The 24,340-nt window shown below is 40.7% G+C and overlaps 2 protein-coding genes across 3 annotated transcripts in view; one reads left to right on the top strand and one right to left on the bottom strand.

Moving 5' to 3' along the window:
- Nucleotides 1–2,216: 2,216 nt before the first annotated feature.
- Nucleotides 2,217–2,528, top strand: SMIM32 (small integral membrane protein 32). Its single transcript, XM_060091962.1, has one exon. It carries the CDS (start codon nt 2,217–2,219, stop codon nt 2,526–2,528), a length of 312 nt encoding a protein of 103 aa, XP_059947945.1.
- Nucleotides 2,529–10,306: 7,778 nt separating this feature from the next.
- Nucleotides 10,307–24,340, bottom strand: part of SMAD5 (SMAD family member 5) — a 67,579-nt gene continuing 53,545 nt past the window's right edge. For both annotated transcript variants that reach the window (XM_060093390.1, XM_060093389.1), the window contains 3 exons: nt 20,208–20,429; nt 18,179–18,435; nt 10,307–16,722 (listed from right to left, as the gene is read on the bottom strand). In XM_060093390.1, coding sequence (XP_059949373.1) covers nt 16,579–16,722; nt 18,179–18,435; nt 20,208–20,429 — 623 coding nt within the window. In that variant the 3' untranslated portion in view covers nt 10,307–16,578. The remainder of the gene's footprint in view (nt 16,723–18,178; nt 18,436–20,207; nt 20,430–24,340) is intronic.

Raw genomic sequence — 24,340 nt, 5'->3', positions numbered from 1 at the left:
GCAGCCCACATCCACGGCTGCTGCATCACTGTTACGTGGAGGCTGTCCTGTGCTAACATGGATAAGCCTTGCCCCTCTCGGAGCCAGCTTTCCCATCTGGAAAATGAGGAGTTGGCCTAAGCAGCAGCCAGGCACAGGGGCTCAGGGCCCTATGCCCTTGGAGCACACTGGGCAGTGCCCCAGGACCAAGGTGGGCAGATGGGGTCATGCTAAGTCCTGCCAGGTCCCGCTCTCCACCTCACAGCCACATCTACCCCCATGCTCAGGGGGGCTCCCCACAGGCCTGTCCATGGAACTGCAGGAAAACACTGAGGAGGGTCTCTGGAGCATTTCTACACCTCACTTAGCAAGCTGTCAAACTCTCTGTAGGGTCAGGACAGGCCCACAATTCAGTGTTATACAAAGAGCTTGCAGAGGTGTTTCTCCTGGGCTGAGCTGGGCTTTGTAGGAACGCGCTCTGGCCAAGGATGGCCTTGCACACCTTGCTTGCTCTTGTTAAGCCTGTGGGCAGGTGCGAGGTGCGGTGGGGAAGAGGTGAATAACGAACTCATCTTCCCACAGGCTCCTGCAGCTGGTGCTCACCAAGCTCTCCCACATCCTGTACCCCTTGATGGGGGAAGGAGGTGTGGGGGAGGGAGACAAGGCTATGACCTTGGCTGACCCTGTAGGTGTCTCAGAGCTGGGACTAGGGTGAGGACTGAGGTGCCCAGGGTGCAAAATGGAAGGAGGCACACTCCCTCCTGACCCTACACTTGCAGAACCTTGAGGGCAATTGCCTCCTTTAGCTTCGTGCCAGACCATGACAGTCCAGGGCAGTCAGTGCTTCTTGAAGAGTGCAGGGGCTGTGGTGGCCAGGCCACTGGTTCCCATTCTAATCTGGGGGGCTTGGAAAACTTTGCAAAGGAAGTGAAGAGTGTGGACTCCTGGAAAGGAGACACCCCTTGGTTCTGCTGACTGCTCACCCCTGTCCTGGCCACCAAGCCTTTGCCAGGGCTGCCAAGGGCAGGTGGGCCATTGCCAGCATCACGTCTTCCTCTTGCCCTCTGTGCCTGAGCAGAACAGGCCAAGGGTGCTGAGAAAGTGAGCTCATGGTGGGGAAGCACATGTGCCCTCAGCTAGAGAGGAGCCTGGGCCCACGGAACCAGCCCCAGCTTGTCTGGGAGCCCTTTGCCCTTGCCCAGGGCCTCCCTGCCCTCTCCGAACTACCCAGTCTTGGGACTCGGAGTCAACCAGGCTGTGCCTAGAGGGAGAATGTCCACGAGAACAAAAACAGGTATCCATGCCTGTCTGAGCCTGGTCTCTGAACCGGTTGGCTGTCCATATTGTCTCTATTTTGCGTGTGTCTCTGTTCACAGGTCTGTAATCGTCTCTTTGTCCGTCTGTCTTTCCATGACCCTGTGTTTTTCCTCCCTCCCTCTCTGTGTGTCCTTCTGTCCGAGAGTGATGTGAGGCCGGGGTGAGGGGTGGGGCATACCTGTCCTCTCTCGCTCTCATTGGTTCGCAGCCCCCGGGGACAGCCGCCTCCAGTCCCGCCCCCCTCCAACCCCCACACCCCCACCCCCACCCCGCCCTGGACCTGAGCGCGCGGGGCGCCTCAGAGCTCCGTCTCCAGCTCGAGACAGGAGCGCAGCAGCCGAAGCCAGCGGGGACAGGTTCTCCGCACACCCGGCATCTCAACAGGGACTCAAGACTGCAGAATTGCTCCGAGACTCAGCGGCGGCAGCGCGGGAGGACGCGGAGGACTCTGCCTGCGCCCTCTGTGCACTCGGCTTCTGGCGGCGCCCAGCAGGGATCCCGAGCTGCGGCCACACTCACCACTCAGATTTCGCCGCCGCCGTAGCCCAGGGGCGGCCCGGAGCCCGGAGCTCACCGGAGCTGGGGTCCGAGCTGAGAGGGCGGCCGTAAACCCGGGTCGCTGATTCGGGACCGCGGGTAGCGACGGCGAGAAACCCGAAAAGTCCGGGGGTCGCGGGCGCCGAGCCGTCCAGCTCCGAGCCGTGGGGTTCACCACCCCACGGGGAGGGCAGCTGAGCGCGGCTGGCTACGGAGCGGCGGCGGCCCGGGGGCTCCGCGGTTCCGGCGACCCCGCAGGCATCTGGCTCGCGGTCAGTCACCCGTAGCGGGAAGAGCAGGGCACGCCATGGAAGAGCGGGGCGGCGCCGGGCGGCGCAAAGCGAAGTGAGGCGGCCGGGCCGGGGTCGGCGGCCCCGCGGGCCATGTACGGCGACGTGTTCAACGCCACGGGCGGCCCCGAAGCGGCGGTAGGCGGCGCGCTGGCCCTGGCAACCACGGTCAAGGCGGAGGGCGCTTTGCCGCTGGAGCTAGCTACCGCGCGCGGGATGCGGGACGGCGCGGCCGCCAAGCCTGACCTGCCTACCTACCTGCTGCTCTTCTTCCTGCTGCTGCTCTCCGTGGCGCTCGTCGTCCTCTTCATCGGCTGCCAGCTGCGCCACTCGGCCTTCGCCGCGCTGCCGCACGACCGCTCGCTGCGGGACGCCCGCGCGCCCTGGAAGATGCGGCCGGTGTAGCGGCGGAGCCAGCCACGCCGGCAGGCGCCCGGTGCCGGTCTCGCCACCAGCAGTCGGTGTGAGCCAGGCAGGGTGCATCTGACGCCCCTGGGAACACTGCGCCCTGACTCCAACACCCTTCCCGCCCTCGAGCAGCACCCTGGGCGTCAAGGGAGTAGGAGGAGGCGTTAGGAGGCTGTAGAAGGTCCCGATCCTCGTGGCCGCAGGGAACTAAGCTTCTGCTTCCCTGGAGGACTCTCTTCCCTGGACAGCGGGCCCAGCTGGGGGGACGGGGCGGGGGAGGCCTTCCTGCAAGACGGCGCTCCCACCCGGACAAGGGAGCCTTTCTCGCCGCCCGCTGACTTCCCTACTTTGCACACCCAAGGGGCAGGCGCTGTGAGCGTGCAACTACCCGAGCGCGCAGCCAGCCGGGAGCTGCCTGTCCGGAGTCCCCGGCCCTGCAGCCGTCTTCCTGCGGCTGTTACCACCTCTCCCACTCTTTGGCACCGAGGGTCCCACTAGGATCTGAGTGTGAACTCAGCCGGACTTGGGAATGATGGCTCTCGGAAGCTTCATCCCCTGGGGAAGGAGGGGACTCGAGTTTCAATGGGTGCCGCCCGGGTCTGAGGACCCAGTTTCTCTGCCCACACGCGCAAAGGAGAAGCCGGTCTAGAGGCGCAGGGTCCCACCTGCAGCACCCTGTGGTCAGGAAATAGTGTCCTCCATCTCCAGGGGCCGCATTTCTACAATAAAACCTCACCGAATTAGACCCAGTGCTGACGACGCTCTGGTCATTGGTTGCGCCACTTGGGAAAGGGGGATAAAGGGCAGGGCGATCCTGAGCAGGCTGAGACCCAAGTACACCGCGCCTCCCACCTCGCTGTGGCCCAGGTCAGTTTTAATGATGCTTGCTCCTCTCCAGCTCCACCTTTCCCCAGGGTCAGTCAGTTACTTGCTCTGGCAAGTGTCTTCCGAGTGGGTCTCAAAGAGGAATTGCTGCCTCATCTGCTGGAAAAAAAAAAAAAAAAAAAAAAAAATCCCTCTAATAGGGCTCCATGGAGACCTTCCCTGTTGGGTGGTTCCTCCCACCTGGCATCCACTCCGTCGCTCTCAGAGCCTCTCTGGGCCTGAGCCCTTCCAGAAGCCTTTTCTGGACCAGAACCACCTGGTGAAGGAAGGGCCTGAGGGTCAGGCGATGGGGGCAGCTGCTCTGCACTTCTGCCCAAGGTAAACAGGGAGGCCAGCTCTGGAAAACACAGCGGGAAAGCAATGGATGAATAAGCCCAGCTTGGAGGAGCAGATTTCAAAGAACCTGAGAGGGAATAGAATTGTGATAACCTTGACCATTTTCAAAGTTAATCTAATTCTAGGGAGAATTCTTTATGGTGGTTTAAAAGTTTCAGGAGTCACCCGGCTCATTAGGACACCGGAGCTTAGAGAATGTTTGACTAAAAGGAGATTTGGTAGATTATCTAATCGAGTAGTTTTAAACCATTGAGGGGTCACTCAGATTTTGAGAATCTGAACAATACTAAGGATGCCTGTCTGGCAAAATGCATACAGGCACACAATTCTACAAACTTTTTGTGAGGGTTGACACTGAAACCCATCTAAGGACCCCAGCTGAGGCTGGGAAAAGACATGCTACGGCTCCAGTCTCAGGCTAGGGCTCCTCACCACCACTTCTCCTCAGCCAGTGCCCAAGACCCCCTCCTGCTCCTATCCCATGAAGCAGCAGAGATGAGCAGCTGACAGTTCATCTTGGGCTTGATTACCCATGTCTTGGAGAGCTAACACCAACCAAGCCCTAATGGAGCTAATTCTATGATAACCTCACAGAACAGTTTGGTTTTTGGAAATGTAGCCAAACCTTTCTAGCCTATAGTAATGGTAACTCAGCTAATCCATGTGACCCTTGGTTGCAGAGAAGACTAAATGGAATAAATTTTAAGGAGGTATGAGAGCCCTGGCTGGCATAATGAAATCACACACTGCTGATATGCGGGACCCTCCAGCTTTAGTCTGGGGTCTGTGAGGGGTAAGAGACTAATGTAGAGACAGCGTATTCCTCCTCCACATCTCCCCATGGATAGATCTCAAGGCGGTATGCAGAGTGGTCAGAAGCACAAGCTCTGGAGTCTGTCTAGCTTTAAACCCCAGCTCCACTGCTCACTGGTTGTGTGACCCTGTGCAAATTACTTAATCCCAGGCTGTTTCCTTATCTGTGAAATGAGTATTGTATCACCTAGCTCTACAGGGTTGAATGTCAAATGACATAATCAGTGTAACATGCTAGCGCTCAAATATTAGCTGTTACTGTAACTGAGCCTTAGGCTTGAGGCAGCACTGCCGCAGGGAGAAGCTGACCCACAAACAGGATGTGCTCTCACCACAGCTCTACTGTGACCACAAAAAAACGCGAGGGGGGGATTATCAGTGGACTTCTGGCTTAGAGGTCACCTGAAGTTCCTGGACCAGAACCAGTTGAAGCCAGAGTGATCCAGGAGGCTCTTGGGATCCCTTAATACAATACTGTCCCAAGGCATCAAGAGGTTAAAGCTAAAAAATGCTAAGATGGAGATAACTTGGAAACCATCTTTCTGATATCTCTACAGGGTTTCAGTGGTCTTAGCCACCTAAGCCAAAGGTTTGGCCACTTCAAATGAACAGATACTTCTGGAAGAAATTCCTAAGTAATTCCGCCGTGTAGATCTGGAATCTAGAAACCAAGCAGGGTCACTATGAGGAACTGGACCAGATTCCTGCTTTTTGCCAGGACTGTGACCCTAAATAATTTCATTCTCATCTCTCGGCTAGTGTTAGACTCGTTGAGCAGTAATGGGTCCTTTGTCATTTGGGACCTAGACCCAGATCCTCCCCTGGAAAGGATGTGGCTGAGTTCATGTCTGTCTTCTGCTGATATGCAGGGTAAGTGGACTATAACGTGCTAACTGGACATTTAGATGGATATCAGGAAGGTCGATCTATGCACACACATCCTCCTGCCCTTTGTTCTTTCATCAAGCCCATGATGTCTTGGAATTACCTTGGAAGGGCTGGGCCTGCAAGCTAAATTGAGGAATAGGACCCATGACATAGGTGTTTGGGCTGCTCTTCCATAACGGGTCACTGGGGCAAGCAAGAGGGTTGAGAACACGTTTCTGATGGAGGGTAAGAGGGTGGGTAGGGTAGAAATTAGGGAAGTGGTTAAAGATGCCAGGAACCAGGAGAAGCAGCATAATGTAGAGACCAAGAGCCAGAGTCCTGGAGCCCAGTAACCTGACCTTGGCCATCCACTCCATGCCATGCTCATGCTTCTGGATTTCCAAAAACCTGCTTCCTCATCTGTAAAATGGAGACAATGACAGTACCTGGTTCATGGGATTTTCAACATTGTGGGAGACATTGGAGGTAAAGCATTCAGCTCATGTTTGACATGTGGTAAGTGCTGGAATGTGAGCTATCATTATTATTCGCCATCAGGATGACCATTTCAGAAGTGTTTGCAGCAGCAAAAATAGCAACTGCTTTCCCTCAGTGACTAAAATTCATCACCTTTCCATATAAATTAGACCTTCCTCCAGTCTTCTCCATCTCAGTAAACTGAGCCATCATCTGGTTGCCCAAAGTAAAAAGCACATGGTGGTCATCCTGACCCCGAACTCTTCTTCATCTTCCCATGTGCAGTCCATCCTAGACACCACTCTGCTCCATCTACTCCCCTCCATCTCCACCAACGTGACCTGAATTCAAAGCCCAGCGTTCACTTCTGCCTCTCTCCAAAGCACGCGTCCGATCCCAGTATCTGCCTCCAGCCCCAGCTTACACTCCAGTGGCTTCTCCTTGTTCTCAGGATTTAAAACAAAACTCTAACCTTGGCCTACAAGATGCAGCATCCTCTGGCCCCCACCAACCTCTCCAGCCTCATCCCCTCACACTCCTCTTGCACTCCAGGCTCGAGACACAGTAGCCTGTTGATCCCTAAAGCCTCTCTGCCTAAGCTGCTTGCCCCCCCTCCTTCATCCAGCTAATGCCTCCTCATCCCTCAGGTCTCAATATCTCTTCCTCAAAATGGATCTGCCTGAGTTCTCAGAGGAGGTCAGTTACATTCATTCACAGCCCCCGATCAGGTCCCTTACCGCAGCCATCAAGTAACTGTGTCGTAGTTCGTGGCTTAATGTCTCCCCTCTACTACCGTGTAAGCCGTATGAGGTCAGGGACAGCATGTGCCTGCTCTGCTCACTGCTACTTTCCTAAGGCCCAGCATAGCGTTAAGCACAAAACAGACACTGAATAAGTATTTGTTGACTAGAATATAATGGAAAGACAGCTAGAGGTTAAGGTAAACTCTTGCCTGTGGGTTCTTCATCCGAACACTTCACCTTTGATTTGCTGCCTTAAACTAAACTTGCATCAGATGAAATACTGAGTTGAATGCTCCTCATTGATCAGGCCTCCAACTGGCCTGTTTCCAGGAGGTGGTAATCCACAAAGTTGTTAGCAACTGACATTTCTTGTCTCCATCTATGTAACACTTCAGTTATTATTGTATCCTGCAGAGACTAAAGAACGTGCAATTTAAAAGTCTGTACCTTTAGCTATTTCTGCTTGAATTACTCCTTTTCCTGCACGGAAGCTGAGTTCTTTACCATGTCATTCATATGCTTTCTGAATTGCCTTGACTAAGAATCAACTAAATCACTACTTCACATACTGACTCCCTCACCTCTTCTTGGACTTGGATCAGAGACTTCCTTCTCAATGAGACCATCTCTGGTTTCTGGATCTAAACCTTCAGCCACCTTCCTCCTCCCATCCCTGACATCTCAAATCTTCCTTTCCTACTTTATCTCCTTAGAACTTACCACTACCCTATATATTTTTTGTCTTATTTTGTGCCTCCATCAACCAGAATGAAGATGCTTGAGAGAAAGTATTTTTGTTTTATTAAGTTTATCCTCAGTCTGACATCTAATAGGCCCTCAAATATTAGTTAAACAAATGAACAAACAACCTGATACTGCTCACGTAGGACCAGAAAAAAATCCAGATATTCGGAAAAACAGGAGTAGAGCCTATTTTTTAAAGTCTCCTTGATTCTCCATTTCTGCCCCTTCTCCACCCTCCAAAACTGATCAACTAACCCTAACTAGATAGAGACTGAAACCACTAAACTATGTTATAGCTTCGCTTTTCATGAGGACAGGAATGATTCCCTGCGACAGCTCTGCTGCCGAGCCTGAAGCCTGACTTGCAGTAAGCACGCAAGTGCTTACTCTCTGGTGAGAGTAAGTGAAGAAGCAAGGACTCACCAGGTTACAGCCTGACTGTTACAACAAAGAGCACTCCCCACCTCCAAGTTTCTTTTCCACATAACCTTCCAAGAGTAGCACAACTCTGTCACCCTCGTTCCTTGGCTCCCGTGTCCACTTTGAGGTGGCTACTCTAGTTCCTGCCATCCTATCTGCATTCTAGCCATAGGGAAGGGGAAAAAAGCAAGAGGGTTCCTCTGTGGAGCATTATGCCAAAATGACAGGTATCATTTCTGCTATTATGCCAATGGTCAAAGCTTAGTCGCATGACCGGCCACAGCTGAAAGGGAGGCTGGGAAACGTGGTATGCAGCTGGACAGAGGTGTTCAACGGACAGAGGTGTTCAACGATTAAGGAGAGAAAATGGGTATGGTAAATGTCTAGCAGTTTATTAAACAGACAGTAAAAGGACAGCACCCTTCTTTTCATATGAAGATCTTTGCAGGCTCCCTGTTCATACGTAACGAGTTTGTGCTTGCATTCATCATCTTCACCTTCACTGCCATCACTAACTTGGCCTGAACAAATTCTGTAAAATTCACAGAATTTTATGTAAAGAAAAGACAATCAAGGGATGTTTACCATTAATCTTAACTAATGTCTGCATAGCCCTTCAAACCCTCTTCTGCTTCTTCTCCCCCCACAATCACACACGCACTCTCTTCAGCAAAATTAAGCTTTTATTCTGAAGTACAAACACAGGTCACTGTTCTGTTTCTCAAAGGCACTGCGTAGGGTGCCCCACCTGAATGCAATTAAAGGCCTGACCCTCAGGCACAACAGTTGCGGGTGATATTATGGAATCTAAACCAGGGCATTAAAATCAAACTACAGGGTTCTTAACACAGCCGCCCCTGCCCCTGTAAGCTATGAACTAAAAAAGCACACTTTTTTTGTTGTTGTTGTTATTTTCTCTTGTCAAATACATCAAGGAAACTGTGCCCTTTCGATTCTCTGGGAAAATATTAAATGTCAACAGGTTAAAGCTCCAAGTTGCCTGTTAATTTTGTAGGTTCTCTAAGCAACAATCCAGGAGCCTGATAACTTTGGGGCAAAGGTCCAAAAGCTCAAAGAGAAAGAATAAATATGGGGCTTCCCTGGTGGCGCAGTGGTTGGGAGTCCGCCTGCCGATGCAGGGGACATGGGCTCGTGCCCCGGTCCGGGAAGATCCCACATGCCGCGGAGCGGCTGGGCCCGTGAGCCATGGCCACTGAGCCTGCGCGTCCGGAGCCTGTGCTCCGCAACGGGAGAGGCCACAGCAGTGAGAGGCCCGGGTACCGCAAAAAAAAAAAAAAAAAAAAAAAAAGAATAAATATGAATGTTCTTAGTTGAGTTTCCCCCTTTCTTCTCCTATGAGGTGGGTAATAAAGAGATCTAATAAAGTACTGAGCTCCAATCCATTCAATTAAGTATTGTCTTATTACATAATTTAAAGCTAAATTCTAGTATAAAAAATCATATCTGGTTTTAGTACTCTCATTCATTCAACAAATATTCGACTGCTTACAATATATCAAAAACTGTTCTGGCAGTGGGAACACATATCTGGCCACAGCTTACATTCCCATGAGATGACACAGTCTATAAACAGGGTAAAGAAATAAGACAGGCAGGATGTTGGATGGTGATAAATGCTATGGAGAATGAAAAACTTTTTTTTCTTTCTCCTTCTTTTCCAAAGTCTTATTTTCCTTCTTTCTGAAAGCCTTCCCAGATTAATCCCAATTGGCTTCTCCTGTCACTTCAGCAGTCTCATTAAAATATCTGAAGAGCTAAGCTTGATGTAATATGTTTGGGAAAGGTCTGCCATTCAACAAAATAAGAGACAGCTCACGGGACAATGTTCTCTTGGGGATACAGAATTCAAGAAACACTTTGGAACCAAACCAATTTCTCTTAGAACCCTTTCAAAAAAGGAGCTATAGTTTCACCCATAATCAGCTAAATTCTTGTCAAAGAAAGGAAAGGACTGATGTAGAATGACTACATGAATAGTTTAGAAGGATACATGCACAGATGTTTAGTGGTTCACTATTGGTTTGGGATTTTTAGTTCATACTTTTCTGTACTATTAAAATTCTCAGCATTTATCTCAGATAAAACTATTATTTAAAATGAAATAAAAGGTGACAGGAAAGGGGTAAGAGATTAAGAAAAAGTATAAGGCTTTCAAAATCCATCCCAAACATCAAAAAACTGCCTCACGAAACACCCCTCACAGCAACTATACACACATCCACTTGAAACAATATTGATAATAATCTTAACCACCAACCTAAATCCTCCTTCCACCCCCATGCAACATACTTTAAGATGGAGATAGTTAAGCAAGGTGCCAAAAACTCTTCTTTATATTTTCCCTATAGCCCCTTTAAAATACAACCACAAAAAGTGATTTAGACCATAAGAACACAGGACTTTTTTTTTTTTTTTTTTTACAAAAGTCAGTTTATTAAAATAGGCTTACAAATTCAACAACAAAAAACACAGTAATATTTAAAATGTTAAATGGGGGGGAAATACTTTCTTATAGCCCACTGATAGCCTTCTTATAAATATTTATAAAATATGAATTGCATCAAAACTGCTGTAATATGGAATAGCATTAGCCATTGAGTTCTCGTGTCTAAAAGAAAATTGAAGCAGATGTCACAATTGATCCCTGTCACCTGAACTGTTTTGGTTATGGCAATTTGAAAACTAATTATCTTAAATCTGAGAGAAGCCAACACCACCTCTCACTGTTCACTGATATCTTTTGCCAGAACAAATGTTTTTAAAGTATGCTTCTAAAACAGTGAAGTTGCTACTAAACGCCTTACACTTGAAATAAAAAAAAAAAGCATAAGAAGAAACTGATTTGCAGATACGGATTCTTTTGATGATGCCTTTTTTCTAAAGAGAATAATAAGAGCTTTTATATTTATTCTTTCAGGTTAAAATATTTAGTTTGGGTTTTTCTAGTGGGGACACATGGATTTTCACCATCCCCTTCTAATTAGAATAAGTTTGTATTTCTTGTATATACAACACAGAAGGTGGTAAAAGTAGGCAGGCACTTGGTGGGGATGACAAAACTAATCTGTGATTTTGAACTTCTTTTAAAAGGAGAAAATTAAGAAAAACAAGGCTAATTCGCAAAGTGGGTAATCAAGGATTAATCTACTAAGGTCAAGTAGCATCAGAAATAATTCCTCTGATTCAAAGAAGTAGCAGAAATGTAAGAGATGATGGTTATGATAATAATAATAACAAAAGAGTTCTGATGTGGCAGGCACTAAGTACTATATTTGTATTACTTTATTTAATCTTCCCCCAAATCCTACAAGTAGACTTTTACTTTACAGATCAGGAAACTGAGGCACAGAGTGGTTAAGCCTAAGGGCACAGAGTTAAGGAAGCTCTGAGGTCCAGGACTCAAATGCAGGCAAGCAGATTCCAAAGCCAGCTCTGCCAGCAACTATTCTATCTCTCAATCATCTGGTCAAGGCCTCTAATTTTAGAAAGAGCTAGGGAAGGGAAATTAGTGGTTAAACTAAAAAACCCCAGACTCTAGATTCAAATCCTTTTTCAAAACAAAACTAAACTAACAAAGAAAAACACATCAACTCTCTTATAAACAGAATAGAAACATACTGATCCTTCTGAGCAAACCTCATGCTAGTGGAAAGGCCTAGTATATTCAATTTCTATTGCTAGTGCACAAACAGATAACACAGCCGGTCACAGCAACTGATAATCTCATCCTTTTTTATAAATTCACTCAACGGAACATGTTAAATCAAAAAAGAATAGCCCCCAAAACAAACAAAAACACACATTAACCAGATTTTGAGATTTATTAAAATAAAGTATTAGCAAACAATATCCAAAAACAAAGTTCTTAAGAGTTATGGCTTTGAGAAGCACAATATAGTAAAACCTAATACATTTTTATAAGTATCAAAAAGATAACAGAATTGAAGCATGTTGCTAGAATTTCATTTTCTACAACATAAACAGAAGGAGAACAAGTACAAGTAAGAAGCAGACCTAGAGTGCAGCCAGTGATTTGGTCTTTATCATCTGCATATGAAATATCTTTTTAAGAGAACATGGGCAGGATTACATACAAATACCCAGTTTTCATGATTACAGTCCTACCCAATTTTAACATAGGTGATTTTCAAAATGCAACTTTAACCAACCACGTTGAAAAAAAAGCACTTGCCCAACTATTATCTCCAAGAGTCCCTACAGTTAAAATACTTTATGAATAAATCAAAGCAACATCATCTCCAATGGTATTAGAAGGGAAAATCTGACTCTAAAAGATTTCTTCTTTACTTGGGATTGTTTGGCCTCACTGGAGTTTTGTTATAGCTAACACCAGCTAGTATTAAGAAGGCACTACCTATCAATGCGGTAAAAAAAAAAAAAAATCTACCTCTACACAAAATTTCAAACTTTTAAAAAACAGTTATCTTCAAATAAATCCTTAAAGGACAATGGTTTATGACAAATTTAGGAATTTTAAGAACTGAATTATTTGGACGAGAACCACACAAACCTTTTTCACTCTGTCATAAATAACAGAAGAATCCTGCTCTGAGACTAGATCTTTTCAACAAAACAACTCACGACGTGTTTTACAGCAACTGCTACCAGCAAATATTACAGCATAAGCTCTTATTTTTTAAAAAATTTGCTATGTAAAATCCTTCTCATTGGTTTTTGTAAATCATCCAATTTTAGGGTAACACCTCAATCATAGTAACTGCGTTTTAGAAAAGAAGTTTCTATTATGAAAAATCCAATATAACAAAGGCTTGACAAATACTCTTACCTCTTGTAATTAGGACATGCTAAACTTCAATCCAGTGAATTACAAAGAACTAGCTAAATTTCTGTTTGGCAGGTATTGAACAGAATTGTTTACATAGCAGAAATGCCTCAAATTCTCTCTCTATACATGCATCTTCTGTGAGAAGTAAACCTCCCCAGTCCCACCTCTTTTAATGAGGAAAATGCTACTCTCCAGGGGTTGAAACAGGCATCAAACCTGAGATTACCACCCAGAAAGCTGCGCTACTGAATATCTGAGGAGATGCCCATAAACCAATACTTAGGAAAACTCCTGCCAATAAAAATCACCAAACACTTCTAAAACCAGCAGGCTATCTACTACCTTAAAAGATTCTTGCTTATCTAGCTGATGGGTATAATGAGGACACACATTCATAATTCCTACCAGAGAGATTAAGTAAGGATTTAACCAATAAGACAAGGAAGAGCTCTGAGCCTCTTAAAAGTTAATAGGTCCAAAATTTAAATCATCATTGGAAGCTGAATTTAATAATTATCAAAAGATTTTTCCTTCTTCAGAAAGTATAAAAGATATTAATATATTTTAAGTAGGAGAATGATAATGATCCAAAGTAATATTAAGCAAGCAACTAGAAAAAGTATAAAGAAATGGAACTAAAATGGTATATTAGATGCTCTCTGTAATAGAAATACAACACTTAAACAGGTACTATCAAACTTGAATTTAGAGTTTCTCTGCTACTGGCATGATTTCATTTTTGTATAAACTTTCTCCTTTAAAAGAACACTATTACAGGGGAACTGTTTCCCACAGGTACTCTAAGATAATACTGAAGGTTATATAATGTGAGCCCCAGTCCTTATCTTAACAATAGATTTCAGATCTGAATACTTACTGATCATTTTACATCCTAAAAGAATGTCTTACTCTCAAATGTTATGAAAAGTATAAAATAGCTACACCCTCTTTCCATACTATTAAGTATAACTTATTGAACTACCTATTGACAGTAATCTTACTGTGGATTTCACCTCAGAAACCCAGACAATTCTATTATCATATTGATAGTTTACTTATATAACAAGAAAATGTAAAAAGTGATTTATAGTCTGATATTTATATTTGACATTTAGATTGATGTCTTCCTTAAATTTTCTCTAAAGAAAAAACGTTCATTTCAGTAGATCAGTAACATGCCTACTAGTTTATATTCCATAACATAAGCCAGGTAATTATGTAGAGATATTAGTCAAATGCACCTCTTAAATTATTTTTTTCCAGTCAGTATCTTTTTGTTGCTTTAATACATTACTGAGATTAATTTTGATTCTATTCCTCTTTTTGCATTTACCGAACTGGTTGTAATTTTATTATTCCCAGACTCTGTCTTTTCAGCTGGCATATATTTATTTAAATGTTGTACATGCTATAAAATGTGATTATTCTGGTTTTGATAATGTTTTCATAAATTTGACTATAAACCATTCTGGAGATTAAATAAAAGCTTAAAACTGTAATTTTATGAAATGGTTTCTTTCAGAGGTGCTTTTTTCATTGGTAGAATTTTACTTAGTTTTTTTAATCTCACTGGCTAATTTTTATTTCCCATCCATTCCTGTACTGAGCATCCTCAGGAATTATAGGACCAGCTGGATTGAATGAAGTTTTCATATAAAACCCAGGGATGTGGAGTTAACAACTTTTAGGAAATACAACAGGCTTAATTATACTTCTACATGAAACTCTTACCAGTTAATAGCTTCAGTACTGTCATTCGAGACACAGCTCCTTAGAGAAAACACAGAAAAAGCCAATCACATAAAATCTTGCTAACTCTAAAGGCTGTTACATGAATAAAAACAATTTTTAATTAACTCAGTTGTAAGCATCAATAAAACAATTCAATAGTTTCCACCAGTTCAAGCTCACTGAAGTTGATTACATGTATCTGCCAGTCAACCTAGGTAGTTATTCTACAAATTTGTTCCAAAGATTGTGCCATGAGCCTGCTAAGAAGAATGATGTAAATAGCTAAGTCCTATCACTAAGCAAATAAACCTCTTTCGTGTGGCTGACACAATTCTGGAAGATTGAGAATGCATGTCATGTAAAACTTACGTTTAAGGCTCAGGTGACTGTCAGAAAGTTTCCTTTTACTTAGCAAAGGACTGTGAGCTGAAACACATATGGCACTTCATCTGAGAGAACTAAAACCATCCATTGGCTGCACTTTATAAAAGCAATAAATAATGTTATGGAAAACAAAAGGAACTGCATTCTCCTTTCCTCAAAAAATGCATTTTTTTTCCTCATAAGAGCATAAAGGGCAAAGTAGAAAGTCAAATGAAACTAACATTTTAAACAGAAGACTGACATGGCTCCACATATTTTTAAAAGGCACTGGAAAATAAGCTTCTTCTAATAGGTAAGTTAGGTGATTTTTTTTTTCCAAAATAATGTATTTGTTCTTCATGCCATAACTAAGTGTCCATCTGACTGCTCCCTAGAAAAAGAGGTTAAGAGTCCTTTACTCAAAGGCCTTAAGCATGACTGATTAAATGAATATTTTAGAGTTTTCATGTCTTTCCTTTCTGAGGATTGTGGAGTCTGGTATCCACATAGGTGCTAAAAAAAAATGGAAAAAGAACACCCATGGTAACTGAGAGAATAGTCTGTGTTCTTTGATATGTGAATGTTTTCAAATCAGCTAGCTCAATTCATTTAAGCATCAGACAGGTGGCCTCATCCTTGGGGCCAGACTGAAGAGGCTCCTATGGCTACAGGACACAGGTCCTTGCATGGGGAAACAGACGCAAGTAAGAGCAATGGGATGAAGTACATGATTTTCCAACATTAATATCATCCTGCAGGGAATTAAAAAGGCACCTTCAATTGGAGCTGCAGAATAACAGTCTTATAATCTAGGTTGAAAATACAACAAAAGCTAGAAAAAGCATAACTTCCTATAACTGTAATCTATAAATTGCAGTGTTTAATACAAAAGGGGTACCAAGGAAGCAAGGATGAACATGTAAGTCCAAGTCACTTGAGTGTGTTTCACAAAAGGTTACTCTAAAAACTGTCACCCATCAAAGTGCAAAATAAAAGATTAATGCATGTCAAAAGTAGAGTTCTTGCAACATTGGCCAAAAGCAGCAAACATAACTGAACAAGGCCGTGCATGCACTGTCACTATCTATAAAGTAGTACTTATGACAGATTTGACTAAATGACATATACTGGAGATCCATTGTTTGCAGTAAGTTTTTTTAAAAAAGGAAATATTTTACAAAAGATAATATTGAGTGAAGTCACAATACACTGACAAACATTTAGCTGTATTGAATGTAAATTTTATGTCACTTAGAAAACTATCACTTGGCTTTTACTGAACACTACCTGTTACAGCAGTGCATAGTGTTCCTTCAAATAAAAGACTTTTTTTTTTATAGTTTCTTTTAAGCCCCTACCATATGCTTTTATAAAACAATGAATTACACTTTTTTAAAGTTGGTAGGACTAAGAAACTGGTAAAAATACAGCTTCTGGAGAATCAAGAATAGAACGGAAGACTCTCATTGAACACCTTCTTATACCGTTATAATTTTCATCATGTGATGTATTACTTTTCCAAAAAAATTTAACAAATAAAAAAATTGCTGGGACAATAAGGCAAAAGTATGTTCCAGTTTAAGATCAATGCCAAACTTCTGAACTGGGGCACAATACTCACTCTGCATCTTTCACAACACTTTTGAGAGTTAATCACATGAACATGAATACAAACATATGTTGATTCATCACAAAAACAAATGTATTGGTCACAATTATGTAGAAAAAAAATAAGCTGTAATATGTGTTTTCCATGTAAGCTCACAGTATCTGTACTGAAATTTTCCCTAAAATTAAAACAAGTCCACTAATAATATAACTGAAAAAGAATACTTCTACACTATGAAACAGAAGAAATGGGGTTTAGAGGGGAGCCCATCTGAGTGAGGACTTTATCCAGCCACTGAAGAGGCCCATGAAGATGAATCTCAATCCAACATGGGGTGCTGGTAACATCTTGCCGGTGATATTCTGCTCCCCAGCCCTATGAAAATGAACAGATAACATGGCAAGCCACTTTTTAAATTGTCAACCAGTCGAAACCGATTTCAACACACTAACAAAAATAAACTTTAACAGTAGAGATATACAGACATACCTAAAGGAAAAACTCTCACAAAACCAATCTCAGCATTCACCATGAAATTAAAAGCAACACAATAGCTGCATCATTATAATAACTTATAACCCCTTAATAGAAACCCTTGGAGCAAGATATGAAGATATGTTTCAGAATTCTTTTTTTTTTTTTTTTTTTACTTTTAGGAAGTTAATAATGGTACAATACCTCATAATTAAAATATTAATATTTCTGTAGTGAGCTATATTCTCTCTTAATGGGATAAATAAAACTCAAATATAGCCTCATGTAAGTTCACATCAGATTTTGTAAACAAAAAGTTTCTGATTTTCGGGTTTTTTTTTTAAACATCAGATAAGGCGTTGTAAATCTGATCAATGCATACAAATGTAATTAAAGTGGCAGTCACATATCATTATCCTTTAAGATGAGAAATTACTGGGTTGAATTGAGCTGGATCACTTCAGCCTAAAACTCCAAAGAGTAAAACAGAATTTTTCACTTCTATTTGCCAGAATTTAACTAGCTCTCTGCTTTACTGCTTACAGTAGTCCTGGCCCAGGAAAAGTAAGCAGCTGTGATGAGGGTGGATTGGGAGACTAAATTGAATATGCAAAAGCCATGTTTCTATATAAGGCAAGGGAAATGCCTTCAGGGCTATTGATAAACTGCTGCATAAACAGGCCTATAACAAAGCCTATAGCAAGAAAATACTGGGCTGTGTGGCTGTGGGCCAAAAAGAAAAAAAACCTACACAGCATTTGACAATTGCTCTTCTTTGGCTAAATCCTTAAGGAACAAGCAGGTACAGGACAGGCTGATGAAATATAACACAAAAATTCTTTCTAAATTTTGCTTATGCACCATCATTTGGAATACCAATAAAATTAGGCCAAGAGCAAATGATAAATTTGAAAAGTTCTTTGAACTTTTCAAATCCTTAATAACAAAGCTTAAAACAAGGAAAATAATTAGTATGGTAAAGAATTCTTTACGTCAACCTAATGGGATCTAATAATAATTGAAACTGCTGAAGCTAAGGAACTTAAAAAGCAATTTTAATATTAAATGCTTTCTAGCAATTTAGCCTTTAACTGAAATTCTTTTATAAACTCAGCCCCTATTCAATATCAATATCAATATTGAGCACTTTATAAGGTCTGGATTATAAAATAAAATCTTAGACCAATCATGTGGTTTAAGTTATAAATTCAAGAATTTTATTTAAAAACCTATTAAATCAGGTAAAAATAGTTACTACCTTTCAGTTAACAAAGACTTTTTAAAATTATAACCTACAGACATATAATATACATATTTACAGTGACTCAAATTAAGCTACAGGTCACAACCCACTCACCTTGACAAAACTCATTCGAATGGTACACATTTTGGTGAGCTCATATACTGCCTCAAATCCATGGTTGACAGACTGAGCCAGAAGCTGGGCAAACTCCTGATTGTTAAAAATTTTGAGGCTGCAGCTGCTGGGAATCTTACAGACAGTGGTAGGATGAAAGCCATGATGAAAGTTGCAGTTCCTACTCTGTACAAATATGCTGCTGTCACTGAGGCACTCTGCATACACCTCTCCACCAACATAGTACAGATGAACACCTTAGAAAGACAGGCATTACAAGAGTAAACTTAACAAAGCAGTATAATGAAATCGAGGAAGTTGTATGAGGTGCAACCAAGAATAACTACTACACTATAGCAAGTCTTCAGACAGAAGCTACCACTAGATGGCCTTATGCTGCCAAAGATAATCAAGAGGTTAATGTGCCTAAATCTAAAATGATCCTCAAATAACTAAGACTTAAGCCTCAAGTTGGCAGCATATTAGGTTATCAGTTCTCAGGGGTTTTTTTCCCTTTTCCAACAATCATTTATCATCTCTATGAAAGAAAGCAATGGCAAAAAAAAAAAATCCCCAAAAAGCACCTTATGATGAGTCCTTTCAAAGGAATTCTTAGTGTTATCAACTATCATGAATAGTTGTTTGGCAAAAAGTTTTGCACTCTTTTTGCTAATGGAAAGGTCTGCAGCATTTAAAAAAAAAAAAGCTAAGTCACCTATGTAATTTCAGGTCATAGGAAGAGCCTTTAAATGGCAGATGTATTTTACTTTCCTTTAAAAAAAATGTTTTGGGTATTTAAAAAATATATAAATAATATATGAATGTTCAATATTTAAAAATTCAAATTATATAGCTAGAGCTGAAGTTGTTCCCAACTTTTCTCTACTGCAAGTAGTACTAAAAAGACCATTGTAGTACACACATGTGAGTAACAGACTGGTTTCAGGCTATGACATTAAAAACTATGTTTTGCTTCTGGGCAAATAAAAATGAGCTGTGGAAGAAAGGATCCTAGAACTGTATACTGGGAAAAAAGAGGAAAACGATTCTAGAATTTAAGAATTCACCAAGTAGATTTCTCTTAAATTATTCTACTGCAGAATGAAAAATCAATGCATAGAAGTGAGGCATTTTACCTAAAAAAATCATGGCAAATTGACAGTTCAGTCAAAAAAGAATGGAAACTTTCTTTCCAACTTATTTTTGGACATAGTATTTTTCTGAATCTCTTCTATAAGAAATCATATTACAATTAAAGTTATTTACCTTACCTTTCCTAATTTGGACCAAGACTTTCTCAAGTCAAAGAAGCAAAAAGTAGCAAGTGGTAAAAACAAAACTTCTTAAAAGAGAGGCAAACAGCTCTACCTGGGAGAGGTTTCCTTTCTGACCACTTGATGCATGAGACATTTCACTGCAATGTAAAAAGTTCCTTGTTTGCTGTGGCAACTATCTTGTAGGATGAATTATAAATAAAACTCTGTTACCTGAATTTAAAAGGTGGGAGAAGTGGCAGTGAAGCCACTGAAGACTTACGTCATTCAAACTGGATTTCCTACCAGTAACCCTGCTCGCTCCTCCAACATAATGGAAATTCTTTCAAGTCATCAACCCAAAATATTCCACAAATATCATAATTTAAAAATTTTAATCCTTCACTAGCATTCATATATTCTACAAATATTTCTTGTGTATGTACTATGAGCCAGGCAGCGTTCTAGTTGCTGAAGATATTGTTGTGAACAATGCAAATTTCTGTATAGCTTGTATTTCAGTCAAAAAGACTGAAAATTAAAAAAATAAACACAGAATAGTATGATTTCAGACCCTAAGTACTATGAAGAAAAAATAGGTAGGATAAAGAAAAGAAGTCTGTCTTTACTTGATACATTCTTCAACATCTCCAACTTGAGGGCAGGACCATGCCTTAAGCTTCTTTGTATGCCCCAGAACCTTACACAATGCAGACTACATAGCAAGCACAACAAATGACTGAATTCAACTGAATGTAGGAAAATGACAAAATTACCTTTTCCAATATGTCTCCTAGTGTTTTCAATTGTTGAATTACGATTAACATTTGACAACAATCCCAAGCAGAATCTACTTTTGTTATTTGAAGGATCTGTGAATCCATCTACTAACACACTAGTAGAAGATGCATGAAAAGCTTCCCCAACACGATTGTTTAATTCATAGTAGACAATTGAACACCAATGTTTGGGCTCTTCATAGGCAACAGGCTGAACATCTGTGAACAAACCAGACAGAAAAAATGTTTAATGATTATCAGAAACTCCAGACTCTGTGTTTCCTTTAACCCAACCCAAGCACTATATGAAAAAGAAAATTTTCAGATATTTCACTTAAGTCTCACTGTCCTTCCTGACTTTCAGTCTGTTTGTATGTTTGTTTCCAAAAAACAAACATCAGAAATGCCTTGATCATAACAATTTACAAAATTATACATATACACCGATAGGCAATATCACATTTTAAGTTATTTTTCTAGCAGAATCTAATCCAGGTTTAAATTTGAGATGACAAACCTCTGTTTCAGCAAACTGAAAGACTTAACTATACCAGTATCTGTAAAATTATTTTAAATAAAAATTTGAACTAAAAAACTAAGTAAGGCTCTTAGCAAACTAGGAATAGAGGGAAACTTCTTCAACTTGAGATAAAGAACATTTACAAAAAACTTACAGCTGACGTCATACTTAATGGTGAAAAACTAGAAGCTTTTCTGCTAAGATCAGTAACAAGGCAAGGATGTGCTCACCACTCCTTTACAACAACACACTGGAAATCCTAGCTAAGGCACTAAGACAAGAAAAGGAAATAAAAGGTATACAGATTGAGAAGGAAGACATAAAACTGTCTGTTCACAAACGACAAGATTGTCTATGCAGAAAATCTGAAATGACTGACAGAAACACTCCCAGAACTGATAAGCACTTATAGCAAGGCTGCAAGATGTAAGGTTAATATACTAAAGTCAATCACTTTCCTATACCAGCAATGAACAAGTAGAATTTGAAATTAAAAATTCATTACCATTTATATCAGCACTCAAAAAATGGAATATTTAGGTAAAAACCAAACAAAATAGATATAAAATCTATATGACAAAACTATGAAACTCTAAAGAAAGAATTCAAAGAAAAACTATATAGAGATACAGTCCATGTTCATGTATAGGAAGCCTCTATATTCTCAAGATGTCAGTTCTTCCCAACATGATCTACAGAGTCAATGAAATCCCAATAAAAATCCCAACACATCATCTTGTGGATATTGATAAACTGATACTAAAGTTTACATGAGGAGGGAAAAGACCCAGAACAGCCAACACAATATTGAAAAACAAAACTGGAAGACTTAACACTATCCAACTTAAAGACTCACTATAAAGCTATAGGAATCAAGAGAGTGTGGTATTGGCAAAAGGACAGAGATCAAAGGAACAGAACAGAGAGCCCAGAAATAGATCCACATAAATATAGTTAACTGATCTTTGATGAAGGATCTTGGTTACTTCTCCAATAATAGATAAAAGATAGTATTTCCAACAAATGGTATAAGAACAACTGACATTCACAGGCAAAAAAGTGAATCTAGACACAGTATCTTACACTATTCATGAAAATTACCTCAAAAATGGATTGCAGAACTATGATACAAAACTATAAAACTCTAGAAGATAGCAGAGGAGAATATCTAGATGACCTTGAATATGGTGATGGCTTTTTAGATACAACACCAAGGCACCATCAAAAGAATGAGAAGATAAGCCACAGAATGGGAGAATATATTTGCAAAAGACACATTTGGTAAAGGACTGTTAACACAAAATATACAAAGAACTCTTAAAACTCAACAAGAAAATGAACAAGGTAATGAGAAAAACTGGTCAAAGACATGAACAGACACCTCACTGAAGAAGATATACACATGGCAAATAAACATATAAAAAGATGCTCCACATTACATGTCATCAGGAAAATGCAAATTAAAATTGCAAATTGACACTACTACACAACCATTACAATGACCAAAATCCAAAGCACTGACAACACCAAATGCTGGTGAAGATGAGGAGCAACAGAAACTCTCATTCACTGCTGGTGAGAATGTAAAATGGTACAGCCACTTTGGAAGACAGTCTGTTGACCTCTTACAAAACTAAACAAACTTTTACCATACAATCCAGCAAATGTGTTCCTTGGTATTTACCTAAAGGAGTCAAAAACTTATGTCCACACAAAAACTGCAGAGAGATGTTTATAGAAGCTTTATTCATAACTGCTAAAACTTGAAAGCAACCAAGATATCCTTCAATAGGTGAATGGATAAATAAACTGTGATACACCAGACAATGGAATATTATTCAACACTAAAAAGAAATGAGCTATCAAGCCATGAAAAGACATGGTTGGTGGGGGACTTAAATGTATATTACTAAGTGAAGAAGCCAATCTGAAAAGGCTACATACTGTAAGATTCCAATTACAAGACATCTGGAAAAGGCAAAACTATGGAGACAATAAAAAGATCAGTGGTTGCCAGGGGTTAGGAGAGAGGGAGGGATGAACAGTCAGAGCACAGAGGATTTTTAGGGCAGTGAAACTATTCTATATGATACTATAATTATGGCTACATGTCATTATTCATTTGTTATAACCCAAAGAATGTTAATACAAAAAATGAATCCTAATGTAAATTATAGAATGGTAGTTACCAAGGGGGTAAGGTGAGGGAGAATGGGGAGTCATTATTTAATAGGTACAGAGTTCTATTTGAAATGACGAAAAAGTTCTGAAAATGGATAGGAGTGATGGTTTGCTGAATAATGTGGATGTACTCAATGCTACTGAATTGTACACAACAGAGCCCCCAAAGTACAAGAAGCAAAAACGAACAGAACTAGAAGTGGAAATACATAATTCAACAGTAGTAGTTGGGAACTTCAATCTCCCACTCTCAATAATTGATAGAACAATTAGAAAGAAAATAAGCAAGGATACAGAAGATCTGAACACTACTGACCAGCTTCATCTAACTGAAATCCAGAGATCCTATGACACCCTACAACATCAGAATATACAATTTTTTCAAAGGCACATGGAGTATTGTCTAAAAGAGACTATATGTTTTGCCAAGGGTTGGCAAACCTTTTCTGCCCACCCAAATGGGCAAATCCAGCAACATATAAAAAGGATTATACACCATGACCAAGTGGGATACAAATACCTTAGGTTTTGCAGGCCACATACTATCTGTCATGTATTCTTCTTCTTCTTAACAATTCTTTAATAATCTAGAAACTATTCTTAGGTCACAGGCTATACAAAAACAAGCATAAAACAAGTCTCAACAAATTTAAAGAACTGAAATCATACCAAATATGTTCAAAGCACACAACAGAATTAAATTAGGAATCAACAACAAAAAGAAATTTGGGAAATCTTGAAATATTTGGAAATTGGGTAACATGCTACTAAATAATCCATGGGTCAAAGAAGAAACCACAACGGAAATTTTAAAATATTTTCAACTGAATAAAAATAAAGACAAACAAAAATAAAAATTTATGGGATGCAATTAAAGGTGTGATTAGAGGGAAAGAAATAGTTTTTAACACACATATTAGAAAAGAAACAACTCAAATTAATAATGTAAGATTCAGAAACTATAAAAAGAAAAGTAAACTGAAAGTAAACTTGCATTCTTCAAAGCAAGAAAAATGAAGGAAATAAAGATTAGAGTGGAATTCAATGGAAGAGGGAAAAGTTGTCATTCAAAAGATAAACAAAATTGACAATCCCTTAACTAAACCAACAAGAAAAAAAGAACATGACACAAACTACCAAAATCAGGAATTAATACATCACTACCAACTCCTACAGAAATTAGAGATTATAAAGGATACTACAAAAAACTTGATGCCAAATTAGATAATTTAGATGAAATGGACAAATTCCCAGAAAGACACAAATTACCAAAATTGACTCAAGAAAAAACAAACTCTGAATAGACCAATATAATAACTAAAGAAACTGAATCGATTATTTAAAATCTTCCCACAAATAGAAGTCCAAGCCGAAATGGCTTCACTGGTAAATTCTACCACATATTTAAAGAAGAAATAATACTAATATT

Source organism: Mesoplodon densirostris, chromosome 3 (genome assembly GCF_025265405.1).
Source record: "Mesoplodon densirostris isolate mMesDen1 chromosome 3, mMesDen1 primary haplotype, whole genome shotgun sequence".
Lineage (NCBI taxonomy): Eukaryota > Metazoa > Chordata > Mammalia > Artiodactyla > Ziphiidae > Mesoplodon > Mesoplodon densirostris.
Note: the sequence above shows the minus strand (reverse complement) of the source record. Positions and strands in the feature narration are given on the sequence as shown.

What these genes read in the sequence shown, in the direction of transcription:
- SMIM32 (XM_060091962.1), top strand. Translation starts at nt 2,217, where the DNA reads ATGTACGGCGACGTGTTCAACGCCACGGGCGGCCCCGAAGCGGCGGTA.